The sequence below is a fragment of the Rhipicephalus microplus genome, chromosome 5 (genome assembly GCF_043290135.1).
Source record: "Rhipicephalus microplus isolate Deutch F79 chromosome 5, USDA_Rmic, whole genome shotgun sequence".
NCBI classification, from domain to species: Eukaryota; Metazoa; Arthropoda; class Arachnida; order Ixodida; family Ixodidae; genus Rhipicephalus; species Rhipicephalus microplus.
Window position 1 is genome coordinate 92354090 of NC_134704.1, and position 14686 is coordinate 92368775.

The following is a 14686-nucleotide window of genomic DNA, read 5'->3' on the forward strand; positions in this document are numbered from 1 at the left end:
CACGTACACACGTATGCGAAAGGGCGGCGCTGGTCGAAGGGACGTCGATCATTGTGTTTGTGGATTCGTTGGAATTCATTTCACTGCGACCTTGGACGTCGACGCGCCGTACAAACCAACCGACGAGCGGCAACTGAGCGAGCGAGCACCGACCTTGAGTATATATACAGCACGACGGCGCATGCACTGTCAGCTGTTGAATGTTCTCGAAGCGCGACGCCACATGCGCGTCCACTGGAGAATCAGGAGAATTGTAGATGTCGAACGCGGTGTGTAGAGGAGGAAGGGTGCACAGATGGTGGAGGAGTGAAGCGCGCGCGGTGTGTAGAGGAGGAAGGGATGCACAGATGGTGGAAGAGTGGGCGACGGCGCGACGGCGCATGCGCGCGCGTCAGCTGTCGAATGTTCGAGAAGCGGTGCGGACGGCGCACTACAAGGCGCGAGTATAAAATGCTTCCGCATCTAAAAAAATAAAGGTGGGAAGTAGACACAAAGCGCAAGCTGTAAGAAAGTGTGCGTGTGCCCTCTCGTTCAGTCCTTGCAATGCCCGCTGTATGGCGGTGCCTCTAAATGAGGAATATATGATGAAAGGATGCGAGATGGGGGTATTTGGAGTGTTGAATAGGTGGACGAACGGACACACAGACAGATGCATAGACGGACGCACGGATGGCTGCACGGACGGATGAACGCATAGACGGATGCAGGAGCGGATACATGGACGAACGCAGGGACGAACGCACAGATGGACGTGCGGACGCACGACCAGACGCACGCACGAACTGGCGGATGGACGCACGGCCGGCCACACAGACGCACGTATGGATGGATGGAAGCAAGAACGAAAAGACGGACGGATGCTTCGCCCCACTATCCATCATTCACTCCGTGGATATGCTGCCATTTTTTGAGGTACTTAGCAGAGAAGTCACGTTATCCATATCATCACCTGATCACCTGCTAATTCTTTTCAGCGTATATTCACGTTCTCTGTGTAAATTTTTTAACCCGATTCATTTGCATCGAAGAACGTTCAGCCGCCTACCAGGGGCCTTGTAATAATGCGCTAAAAACCTGCGTTTCTTGTTTGCTGCCTCTTGGCTCCTTTAGTGGTCTGACACTGCCTGTCAGTCTCGATTCACGAAAGTGGTCACGCCAGATACGGAAAGTGCAGAGACGGAAAGTGCACGTTGAGTAACCACACCAATGGTAATAAGGTTAGTGACTGCTGTAAAATGTCAGACAATTTGTGAAAGACATCGCACCCTTCACATCCCACTGCATAAATTTACTGCTAACATTAGCTGTAAATATTTGTTTATTTGTGATGGTGCAGATTCGATTCCCAATCTGATCCTTATGTTTACTCTGCATTCATCGCCATTTACCCCTTTAAGACAATGCCATGAAATGTCCTGTCCTTTCTGCTACACTGGCTTTCTTACTCACTAGCAGTAAAACTACCAACGTCTGTACTCACCATTCCTCTGTAATCTTAATCTGATTTTCTCATGGGAGTTTCTGGCCGGACCACCATAACTTCCTAATCTCAGGCAATACAGTTCTTTTCTCACCCTCCCCTTGGGGTGAGGTTTGATGAACCCAAAGTCATGTTCGTCGTACTTTGACGAAAGCGACTGACTGGCTGACTGTCTGTGTAGCGAGCTAGCTGGCTAGCTACACAGACAGACAGACAGACAGACAGACAGACAGACAGACAGACAGACAGACAGACAGACAGACAGACAGACAGACAGACAGATATACAGATAGACAGATAGACAGATAGATAGATAGATAGATAGATAGATAGATAGATAGATAGATAGATAGATAGATAGATAGATAGATAGATAGACAGATAGACAGACAGACAGACAGACAGACAGACAGACAGACAGACAGACAGACAGACAGACAGACAGACAGACAGACAGACAGACAGACAGACAGACAGATAGATAGATAGATAGATAGATAGATAGATAGATAGATAGATAGATAGATAGATAGATAGATAGATAGATAGATAGATAGATAGATAGATAGATAGATAGATAGATAGATAGATAGATAGATAGATAGATATGTAGCTGCATTGTCACATTTGCTGTCGAGCCGTGTGGTGAATAATGGACATATTCTCAATTTTCTGTTGTGTCTTGCGTGCCCTAAGAGCTGGATAAAGTTTAGTAATGACTTTGTATTAAGTATATGTGTCACCTACCTTAACACAAGTGTTGGGCAACTTACGTTTTCAAATTTCGAAAGTTTAATTCGTGTGTTTTTTTATATGTGAAACCGCTGCAGTTCATTGTATTTATAAGAACAGAATAGTTCCTTGTCCCCATTCTGCTTAATAGAAACACATAAAAAGAAGAGGGGTGCACAAATAAACGTGGAATTTCGACTGCTAGAATTCATGCACGTAACTGGAAGAGCCAGCAGGGAGCCGGAAAAAAAACGCTCTTATTATTACGTTTCCTTTCCAATTGCAAGGCTTAACTTGTCAAGAAGAAAAGAACAAAAAACTGACCCCTTGAAAAACAATTGTGCTCACAACTTGCTGCCATGCTCGGGTAACTATATAATATGCAGTCGAATAGGAGCAACTTGCAGTTCTGCTGAGTGTCTGTCGAAACACGCCACAGGAAAGAGCCAATATGAAGGTCTTCGTAGGAATCACGATCTTGTCTGTTGGTATGGGTCTACAAATTTGCTACTTCATTGCAACTGAACATAATCAGAAAAGAAAAACGTCAGAAACATGACGCAGAAATGTTAAATACAGTATATATTTATTTGTAGCATTTTGCTATGTTCCCATTATTCTTCTTACGCTAGAAGACTAACCTTTCCCAACTTTGTATTGATAATATAGGGATGATAAAGTCGTAGGAACATGGCTTTTTGATATCACCAAGTATGTGGGACCTTTTTTATTGTGAAGTGCAGCAAAAGCTGCATGTGTTTATTCTAGTATACTTTTCTTCAAGCCAATAGTTACGTCCACTTATTTTGTCACCCCTAAACTAAAGCTACCAGCGTTTAATATCAAGTAGCTCCTGCTAGCGTGGTGCACATAGCCTCCAGGCAGTCTTTTTATCTGAATATAAACTTAAGTTTCTTGTGCTTCCCACTTGATCGGAGACTCGCCACCAATATTGACGAGCCAACATTACATTCAAGAAGGGATTAAAACTCTGGTTCAATGTAAAATTGATGACTACCGACAAAGTTTCAATGTTTTCAATAAATGCTAATGAACTGTTCAAAAAGCAATGTTCTGTATCATTGCCTTACTGTTCAGGTTATTATTTCTGCCATAGTATGCACACTAAAAATGGAACTTGTCACAGCCAAAAACAATCAATGTAAACCCCGCCTTCGCGGTCATCAACTGAACCCAGTTACTGTACGCGGATGCATTTCTACATTTCATTGCAAAAAATCATGCCCACTGGCGAACACTGTGCTATAGCACTCACACTGCGTTAGAAATGCTTTGAATGAAACCATGTATTGGTGAGTGAGATTATTTGCTTGCATGTTCACCTTTCTCTTTTCGTTTCTTGGTACCGTGACATGTACAAAAAAGCACCAGAGCCGTTTTTTTCGTACACAATATTCGGAATAGCTAAAGATGAAAGAGCGGACATAGTCGAAATTAATAAAATGGTTTGTTGGACCAGCTGGTGAATAGCGAGCAAAAAGTTAGGACGGAGCGCAAGGCTTTACACAATTGCTTTTTTCAACTCTGTTGCAAGTGACGCTCTTTTCTGTCTTCTTGTTTTCTTTGCCTTCTGTTGCGTCAATATCTTTTGCACATAGTCACCGAGAACGTTAATAAATGACACGCGGCCTTATAATGCAAAACATGCCAATGCACCTGTATATTCAGAATATATATATTGACCCATACCAACGATGTATATATATATATATATATAAATATATATATATATATATATATATATATATATATATATATATATATATATATATATATATATATATATATATATATACACCGTTTCCCCCACTTTTCTTTCTTCACAGATAGATAGATAGATAGATAGATAGATAGATAGATAGATAGATAGATAGATAGATAGATAGATAGATAGATAGATAGATAGATAGATAGATAGATAGATAGATACGCTCAATGTCGCGGAAATTCGCTAAGAAAATCTTCGCATTATAAAAAATCTATTTAACGAAGTAACATTGATCTATTTGTTAACGCGAATGCATCGACTGTGAAAAATCTCACTAGCATCCCAGCGTTGCACCTGATGTATGAAAAGAAGTGTAAAATCGGCGCCCTAGAAATAATAGACATTGTGAAACCGTTGCAGATTAGTATGAAAGCTAAGTTCACTGCATTTCCAAGCAGAACAAGTTCTCACGGTTTTCACAAGCATAGAAACGTGGCCGTGTGGTAGAACATCCGCTTGCCACGCGAGCGACCTGGGTTCTATCCTCACTTTGACCCAAACAACTAAATTTTAAGTAACAATCTGCTCGATTTTATGGTCACGCATAAGGTGATAATTTTTTGCTCACGACCAACGACGCTGACGCTGACACGGTATTTTTTTGCGAAACGAGCTTTTTAACGCAATCGCGTGAAACGTGATTGATTTTATTGATTGATTTGTGGGGTTTAACGTCCCAAAACCACCATATGATTCTGAGTGACGCCGTAGGGGAGAGTACCGGAAATTTCGACTCCCTGAGGTTCTTCAACGTACACCCAAATCTGAGCACACAAGTCTACAACATTTCCGCCTCGATCGGAAATCCAGCCGCCACAGCCGCGATTTGATCCCGCGACCTGCAGGTCAGCAGCCGAGTACCTTAGCCACTAGACCACCGGGGCGGGGCCGCGTGAAATATGAAAAACCCTGGTTAACATGCACCCAGGAAGCGAGAGCCGCTATCGTCTGAGAATCTCTCCCTATTTTTTTCCATTAGAGTCAGCAACCGGCCTACGTTTTCTAATGCATTACTACGTGCTGAAAACGAGTAATGAAATCCTTGTAAAATTTTCAGCTCAAACGAAAAGCTAAGCGGAGTTCTGTTACTCATACATATTTCTATCAAGAGTATTCATGTCTGTATTTAGTGGAGATCATGCACTAACCTCCAGGTTTCGGTTGAAGATATTTCTTATTCACTTTTTTCTCTATTCTAGTCACTTTCGCTCATGCTGGTGCAAAGGTGGACGTCCAGCTGAGCCCCTCGGGCTCGGGAGCATTTGGAGTGGGCGCTGCCGCAGGCCCAAGCGCAGGAGTCGGAGGTTTGGCTGGTGGTTTATTGGGACCTGGTGGAGCACTAAGAGGCTCTTTAGGGGGACCCGCTGGCATCTTGCCCAGCGGCCCAAGTGGCGCTTCATCTGCTGCTGGCCGCCTTGGATCTGCGGGACGTGGCGTTGGACCTTCAGGTGTCGGACGTGGCCTAACTGGATTCGTCCTTCCCGGTGCTGGCTTCAATGGCGCATGGTTCCCTGGTGCCTATGTACCAGCGTATGGTCCAGCATATTACGGCTTTGGTGGCCCCGGTGACTACTACGGCTTGGGCTTGGTCGGCGTCCCTCTTTTTGGCGGATATGGTTACGGTCCTTACGGAGGAGTGTTCGGCAATGCTGGCTACTGGGGTGGCTTCGGTCCTGTATTTCCCGGAGGTTTTGCAGTTGGGGCCTTTCCGGGTGCCGCTAGGGTTGGGGCTTCATCTGTTCGGGGTTCAACCAGCAGTGGAAGTGCAAGTGGAAGCCTTGGTGCAGTAGGCAGTGCGGGAGCAGGCGTAGCTTCCGGTGTGAGTCGCGCTAGGTAAGAACACTTCAGTAAATTAACAGTTATGTGTCTACCACCCAATACCTTTTGAGAGTTTTTATCAAATACATTTATGTGCACTGTTTTGTTCCTTTTCAACCCTCTTTTTTTCTCTTTTTATTCTCTCTCTCGTTCTCTCCACACTTTCAAATAGTATTTATTTTTTATGGTAAAAAGAAAAATGCCCGTGTGCTCAGATTTGAGAACATGTTAAAGAACCCCAGGTGGTGGAAATTTCTGGAGCCTTCCACTACGACGCGTCTCTCATAATCATATAGTGATTTAGGGACGTTAAACATCACATATCATTTAATCAAAGAATACATTATTTATACGTCAAAGACAAATATAGATTATCTACGGCAAATAAAGCACGCACTTTGGGTTGTACTTGGCCATGTTGTTTGTTTTATTTTATTGCTTTCACTTCTAATTTTCTAACGTACAACAAAAGCTCATTTACTACAAGCGACATTTCTACTCCTGGTCGTAAGCACCTAAATATTCATGGCGGTAATTTTTGACCGAATTACAGTTACTTAAATCTCTTATGTCAGAAGTGAACAAAAGTGTGTGCACCTTAGACAAGAGGCGTAAGGCTCCAAACTAACAGCGAAGCTAGTGTTCGATCTGGCCAAGTTTTTATGGTAATGCGAAGTTTTTGGTACAGATGTGAACTTTTTGCTAACTATTCGGCTACCCTCCTCCGGTCTCTTTCGGTTTCACGCACTATGCACGTGTCATGTTGTTTTGGCGCGAACATGTACCGTGACTAGTAACATGATATTATGTGATTTTAATTACGTCACTAGCTGTTATGCAGTGATGGATACTAGGGTGGTTAGTCCCATAATATTACGTGATTTTAGTTAGGTGATTACCTTTTACATGGGCTATGGCTAGAACATGCCACGTTACTAGCTGTCACGTGATTTTAGCGACACGGTGTACTGCCACCAGCTGTAATGTGAGGTTGCGTGATTTTAGCAACAGGGCTGGTTTATGGCGGGAAAGTGTCAATCAGTTAGCCATTACATGTTTTAGGGCAAATACATGTCACGCCGCTACTTCTACGTGATGCTGTGGAATTTCAGGCATTAGGCAATATGTTCCCGATTATACCACTTGACTACCTGTTACGTGATTTTCGGCGGGGACATGTCCCTAGCTTTTTGTCACGTGACTCTTAGGTGATGTATTCACCTTACTACTCGTTGCATGATCTAACGTAATTTGTGTTGTGCGACTTGTTATGCAATGTTGCGTGGTTTATATTCACGTAACAGACACACCACAGTGGGTTAAAAATTGCACGTGTTGTCGGAGCGAAGCAGAAGAGGAAGAAAAATAAATACGTGTCGTTTCATTAAAGTGATAATTTCTGCTCGCCCTGCCCAGTGCAACGAAGAGTTTAGTTATCTCCGTTCCTTAATGTTACTGTATTTCAAATATTATTAGCAGATGGCACTCGAGAATTTACTTCAAATAATAATAATGGGTGACACATTAATTAACGTTTGGGCTGACGCCCGCCGATAAAAAAGATTCTTTACTAATACAAGAGAATGCTAGGAGCCAGTACATTTATTTATTTGTTTATTTATATACAAATATTTATTTATTTATTTATTTATCATTTAGACCTGCTCCAGATTTGACTCTGGGTATCTGAAATACGCATCCACATTGTGCTATTTATCATTAAAGCAATACAGTGTAAACATTGACCTGATGGTACTTGAAACTCGCTGGAAAATGATTGCTGACGGTAGAATCAACGACACAACTGAATAAGCAAACAGGATGCTGAGTTCTAGAAATGTTCACTAAAGTTTAATTCCACTGGTAGTGCCAGCTAAACCTTCATACAACACTCTGTTCATTGTCTTATGCCATTATTTTTAATGGGGACTCACGCATCACCGACTTCCTGCAATTTCGCAAGTGTTTTACTGCTAAATCAGAAGCGAATGCCAAGAAATGCTTGCTATTTCGTTCAATTAAGCCAACTAAGCTTCTTAATATTTTTGATTACTTTTCAGCCAACAATTGCCCAAGCTTAACTGATGTCACCATCTCTAGTCCTACGACAGTAGAAAAGGTGAGCGGGTTTCCACATTACAGCTCTCTCTCTTCAACCTTGTTTGCTTATCATATTGCACTTAAGTGTTTTGACCCATGTTTAAGAGTATCGGTGGTAAATTTGATTCACGGGCAATCGTTCAGTAAACCGACAGGCTTTTTTAGATGCGGAGCATCTCATACTCGCGCCTTGTAGTGCGCCGTCCGCGCCGTCCGCGCCGTCCGCACCGCTTCTCGAACATTCGACAGCTGACGCGCGCGCATGCGCCGTCGCGCCGTCGCCCACTCTTCCACCATCTGTGCATCCCTTCCTCCTCTACACACCGCGCGCGCTTCACTCCTCCACCATCTGTGCACCCTGCCTCCTCTACACACCGCGTTCGACATCTACAATTCTCCTGATTCTCCAGTGGACGCGCATGTGGCGTCGCGCTTCGAGAACATTCAACAGCTGACAGTGCATGCGCCGTCGTGCTGTATATATACTCAAGGTCGGCGCTCGCTCGCTCAGTTGCCGCTCGTCGGTTGGTTTGTACGGCGCGTCGACGTCCAAGGTCGCGGTGAAATGAATTCCAACGAATCCACAAACACAATGATCGACGTCCCTTCGACCAGCGCCGCCCTTTCGCTTACGTGTGTACGTGTTCACTCATTTAACACCCCCTCCTACAACCACGTTAACCAATTTAGCCATCGACCCAAGTAAGTCGCAATTTAACACCCCATTTCACAACCACGTTAACCAATTTAGCCATCGACCCAAGTAAGTCGCACTTTAACACCCCGTTAACCAATTATATGGTCCGCATCCTCCTCAGTGTTCCCCCGAGGGAAGCTGCGGGCAATTTTTTTCCTTTCTTGAGCAGTTTTATTTAGTCTTTTTTATATACCTTGTGGCCTGCAGACATGATTTGTCAAATTAGGTGTCCCCGTGTTAGGAAGGGCATCCTAAGCAAATCTTGCTTCCTGATCTGATGGCGTCCGGGTTAATGAAAATTGGAAAGTGACCATGAGAGAAAAGTTGTGGTTATAGCTACAAGACATGAAACCACTTCAAATACATTTTCTGAAAAACAAATCTTGGTTTTTGTGCACGTTCGTGCAACGCCCAATTAAGTGGGAATATTATTATTAACTTTTAGCAAATAGTTTTAATTTATTCGTGCGTATGTTTCAAACACCAGATATTGAAATTTACGCAAATATTTCATAATCGGAGACACACACAGTTCAACTAAAAAGCGTACGTCTTATTTTTACTTCGGCTGATATATGCCTACTCGTTTACAATAAACTGCTATAGATTTCGATGCTTCTCCTCAAGACACGATTGTTATGCTGACGACCATTTTTCTTTCTTTTGATTTAGTGCAAACCTGTGCTACCCCGGGCAATTGAAGAACCTAACAAAAGCTTCAGTGCAACAAAAACCGTTGATCAGACTACATTTCAATTAGTAGAAATCAAATAAAACGTGTTTCGAAGGATATAAACTTTCATTGTTTGTGTACTTCTGTATTTCAAGTGCTAACAAAAGGACATCCACATTTCACAGCGATTTAGTTGACTCTTGCCAGACTGATGTATTATTGTATAATTCAACAATGCTCATCTGCACATATTCACCAATGATATAAGTATTGAAACTACCTTGGTAACAAATAATCAAAACGTCCTCTGGTAACTTCAACACTGCAAGAAAACACAGGAGTTTTTGTTGACGTAATACACCCTGTCACCATACGAGCGCGCATCACTTTCATGCACTTGATTTCAAAAAGCTATTCAGTGCATCACGGTGCAAGCAAGAAGAAAAATAGCCTCTACTGCTTCGTAAAAATATCTTGAAAGCTTTGCTGACCCTACCATTACTTGGAAAAAATCGCTTTGCTACCAAAGCCAAGCAGACAGAGGTGTTTGAACGATTCATTAAACGTACCGCATTTATTTAATTGCAAGAAGTATTTTGCAAGAAGTAATAATGCTATTCAAGTGCTTGAGCGGAATTTATGAAAAAAGGTGACGAACGTAACAAGAAAAAAGTTCAAACCCTTTGTTCATAAAGAGCACCGATGCTATAAATATGCACAGGAAAGTTGTGAGCATATTTGAGGCGTTTAAAAGTACCACAAAAGATAGCCGACTGAATAGTGCAAGGAAAGTTGAAAAAGCAAAATGCAGGTCCTATCACCCACAAGTGACTTTGTATGTTCGATGGTAGAGCAAAAATGGCCAGGCCTGCGTGGAACTTTTTTTTTACTTACTGAGTTTGTTTTACAGTGACAGCTGTTATGAGATCAGAACACGGGTCATGCGTGGTGCCTAGTTGTCCACCGCCACCTCCAGTGTCCATAACCAGTAACGTAAGAAATAAAAAAAACTCAAAAATAAAAAAACACTGAGAAAACAATCAGATTCGTACAAGGGTTCGCTAGGTACCAGCCCCGAATTACACCACTGAGCCTGGCCTGGTGCCTGAAACTCTTTTCTAAACGGCCCTTACACAGGCTTGATACCGAGAAAGGAATCGCGTTAATATGACTAATAAAGTGTTTTAAAACATCAATGGAACAACCAGGCGTCACACAACGCGAATTGCGTAACGAGGGGGCGTCCAATGCTCAAACCCATTGAATAGCTTGGTCTTGATCACCCATTAACGGTGACGCATACCCCCTTCGGGCATAGTTCTTCATTTTCGTCAGCCCCTGCGTAACAATCGCACAAAATTCCGAGCAAGGGTTTAGCGGATACCATGCGTATCCGAAGAGGTATGAAGGATAGCGTAGTGAATGCTGACCTACTACACAAAAAATATGATTGTTCATGGCGTGTTTGGTACTCAGCAAGTGTGCTTGCAGCAGTTACCAAAAGAGTGCTTCAAAAAGGCTCTGAAAGGCCACACTTCTAGCTTTCGCTGTGACTGGGCTGCGCGTTCCACGGGGCCCTGCCATGATTTATTTTTTTTTATTTCTTGCAATACTCGTTACAGACCCCGACGGTGGCAGCAGCGTTGGCAGCGGACAACTATGGTGCCACATGTGACCTGTTTTCTGATTTCATAACATCTTTCGCTGTAATAAAGATGTACGATGCTCAAAGTTCCCAGCTTTGCAATAAAGACAGATAGGGGCGAAAGATGGTAGGAACTCAAAAAAGGAGAGAGAGGGGGAGGGGCAGCAAATATGCCTTGGGAGTGTAGAACCGCGGAGAATTTTGCCTAGAGGACACAGAGGGGGGTGCCAGGGTACCTTGGCAGACGCTCCCTGTGCCGGCGTTGAGAGGCGAGAGAAAGGGGGGCGTAGGAAAGGAGACAAAAGGAGAGGGGACGCGCATGCGCAGTAAGGGTGGTCACGCTGCATGGCGGATTGAGCTCGACCCTAAGCTACTTCGTATGTAGAAATCAGGATGCTTGAGCTTCGACTACAAGAGTACATTTATGGCTGGGCAAAGATACCTTGAAATCGTATCGCGATTCGGTTCAAGATATTTCGGCGAAAGGTATTGGTAATACATAGACAAGATACTGCCGCAAAAACTGGATCTGATACGACACTTGGCAATTGTGTTTCAAGATACACCGATACTTTCGAATTTGTTGTTGTTGTTGTTGTTGTTGTTGTTGTTGTTGTTGTTGTTGTTGTTGTTGTTGTTGTTGTTGTTGTTGTTGTTGTTGTTGTTGTTGTTGTTGTTGTTGTTGTTGTTGTTGTTGTTGTTGTAGATCCCCACAATGTGGGCACAAAAGCGACTCTGCAATCTCTGAAGCGGCGGTCCGAGCCTTTGAAATCATCTGGATCGGTATATGCTGTAGTAGTTCGTATCTTGGGCCATAAGAATATTTCTGAGCACGCCATATTTTGGTTTCCGACTCACCTCGGATCACATCTGGCCTCGATGGCAAGCCTAAACAAGATCGCCCACGCCCAAGCACGCGAACTTACTCATCGTGCTGGGCAGTCTGCGGAATCTTCAGCTTCCAACCTAATGGTATTTATGGATGTTCTCGTGACTTTCAACGAGCTGACCAAACATTATCAGCTAGACAGAAGGGTCTTCCCTCTTCCTCACGTGAAACTTTGTAGGGCCCAGGCATCTGCCGTCCGCATGCTTCAAACCAGGTCGCACCCCAGTCTTCGTTCACACCGCCAGTTCATTGAAGGCATTGATCCGACATGGCCAGATTGTGGCGCCTCATTTACGTTATCTCTGAGTGTACCCCTCATCCCGGAGTTTGCTGTGCATTACCGAAGGAGAATGGAGCTCTGCGCTCAGGAGCTCACAACTTGCACATCCACTCTGGTCTGTCTAGAGGGCCCATGACGTGGCGGTGAGGCTATGCCTACCCGTTCCAACGCAGAAGTAGCCCGCTGCTTTACGTCTTTGAGCTAGTGTTCTTCAGGACCTCAATAGAGTTCTGTGTCCGCCTGTCTGTTTGCCCCATTTCATTAAAAAAATGTTTCTTAGCATCTTCAAAGGTTTTGTCGTAAAATAAATTCGTTTACTTCTGCAAAACGTATCAGGGTTTTATTTAGCAGCTTAACAGGACAGGTCTGTAGACACTTTCTGATAGTGGTTCTTGCTTGTCATTTCTGTAATTGATGAGAGTCGCTGCTGAGCTTGCTGACCAACTAGAGAATTGCCATCTAATTATACGAACTTTACTAAGAAAGCGGCAGCCACTCTGCTAGAAATGAAACTCACTAATGAGGTAACATGTTCCCAGAAAACCAAGTAATTCAGTCTACAAGCAAAGCGCGTTGTACTCTGATATCAGCAGTAAGTGTGGTCGACCTTCTGTAATCGGATCATCGGCAGAATGCGTCTTGTATTTTTACAGCAGTGATCGCACTTTCCTGCGTGCACGCCTGAGCTCGTGAATCCCTAGGAGTACGCCGACTGCGCATAATCTGTATTATAACTTTTCACTTATTATGTCAGAAAACTAGGACATGATTATGAGGACCGCAGAAGTGCGGGGCTTCAGAAATTTTGACCATGTGGAGTTTTTCAAAAGTGAAATAGAATCATGGTGCATGTGCCTCTATAGGATTTTATCTCCATCGACATGCGGCCGTGGCAGCAGGATTTGCGCGTAATCTTAGCAGCACAATCTCAGACACTAACAAAGTTTACTGAACATTGCAGGAAGCTTGCATTGAGCGGTCTTGAGTTTTTGCCGACTTAGACCTAATCACACCAAAATGAAAACAGTAATAAAAATAAATAGGAGTGCGTGGCAGCATAGTTGCACAGAACAATAATAGCAAAACTAGAAAAAAACATTGTTTCAAGCAGTCGTGGTAAATAAGCTGAGATGCACAATACAGGTGGCACTCCTAATAGTTAAGACAGTTAAGCATTATATATCTCACTTTAACTTTACCTGTTTAGGTGAGACAATAAAAAAGAATCAGTGCCTATAAAAATTGTCTGAAATGGCTCACAGGGACATTCATAAAAAAACGGGCTATTCGACAAAGTGTTGCTCGAATCCCCTCTATACGTTCTTTTAGATGTTTCCAAGTTATTCCCATTATTAGGCGCAAACTTATTTTGGTCGTTTTAGCTAGCAGTAAACGAAATATTTGATGCTATATATTCGACGCATGACCATTTATTCACATATTTGTTTCACCAATCGCCTTTGCGGAAGAGTAAGCTCAACTGAATATAAACGTGTAAGTAGTAGCAAAAATAAAGCAGACATTAAAGGTAAATTTAAAACAGAGAGCTTACTTTGGCTCTACTTGGCACAAGGCCTATTGCATTAGCGGCTACAAAAAAAAAGGTTCATAGGTCTTGGTGATGTATGAAATGCAAAGAAGGCACAACTTGATAAGAACTTGTGCCGACAATCATACTAAATTTCAAGAGCTCTTTGAATAGAAACAGCAGGAAGGCAGTGACAAGGTATGCGATGATATCATCTGATAGGTGTGTACTTGCTTTATTAGAGACAGCGTCAGGGCCGGTGGTGCTGTAGAGCAGGAGAGCAGCATCAGAGTTTGTGCGGTTGCACCGCACGCATTGTGTTACAAGGCTCATGCAAGCGGCTAAGGGTAAATTTTATGGCTGTGACACAAATAAAAAGACCAGAAATCTCGAAAAAAATGACCCCGCCGCGGCATTTATTCTGCAAATGTCGTCAAAAGACGATATTCTTGCGTGTGGAAAGAGTGAACAAAACATTTATTTGATGTTCTGCTTAAGAAAATCGGTGAATGGTATTCTGGAGGCGCTGTGTTAGAGTGCCTCGAGCGTACAATGGAGGCGAACGAGCGCATCAAGTCACGTCACACGTTAGACATGACCGCCATCTGGCAGTTTTCTTTTTCAAAAACAAAGCGCGTGGTTCTGAGACGGGTGTGCGCGCCCGCCTCAGAGGTGATAAGATGTAGAACGCAAGGCGACGGGTAGGTGCCACCACCGTCTCGTTTTAGCAATGCATTGAAAACACTCGCCTTTCCGTGCAAGCGTTGGATGATCAGCGCAGCGTGACAAGCGCTACGGTCCTTAGTATTACTTATGTACGCCTTTTCTAGTAAATGACGAACATGCAGAATATATACGTGTTGTTATGGTGCCTCAAGTATGCGCAATAATTGAATTTTAATTAACAATCACACACGTATCAACGCTGATCCTTGCGCAACATTGGCGGTCGCTGCGGATGGGGTTGGCCATTCGGTGTATCAGCTGGTGCTGTTTAGAGTACTCAGTTCGCGGTAACGGTGGACAAACAGACAAAAATACAGACAGACAGAACA

General features: G+C 43.4%; 1 protein-coding gene across 1 annotated transcript; it reads left to right on the forward strand.

Annotated features, from left to right (window-relative positions):
• Window positions 1–2561: 2561 nt before the first annotated feature.
• On the forward strand, window positions 2562–9412 carry LOC142817862 (uncharacterized). The gene is made up of 4 exons (XM_075895747.1): window positions 2562–2700; window positions 5201–5834; window positions 7880–7938; window positions 9289–9412. Exons 1-3 carry the CDS (start codon window positions 2664–2666, stop codon window positions 7902–7904), a joined length of 696 nt encoding a protein of 231 aa, XP_075751862.1. The 5' UTR covers window positions 2562–2663; the 3' UTR covers window positions 7905–7938; window positions 9289–9412.
• The last annotated feature ends 5274 nt before the right edge of the window (window positions 9413–14686 follow it).

Coding starts and splice junctions, on each gene's coding strand:
- LOC142817862 (XM_075895747.1), top strand. CDS start 2,664: ATGAAGGTCTTCGTAGGAATCACGATCTTGTCTGTTG. Junction 2,701..5,200: donor AATCACGATCTTGTCTGTTG/GTATGGGTCTAC, acceptor TCTCTATTCTAG/TCACTTTCGCTCATGCTGGT. Junction 5,835..7,879: donor TCCGGTGTGAGTCGCGCTAG/GTAAGAACACTT, acceptor ATTACTTTTCAG/CCAACAATTGCCCAAGCTTA.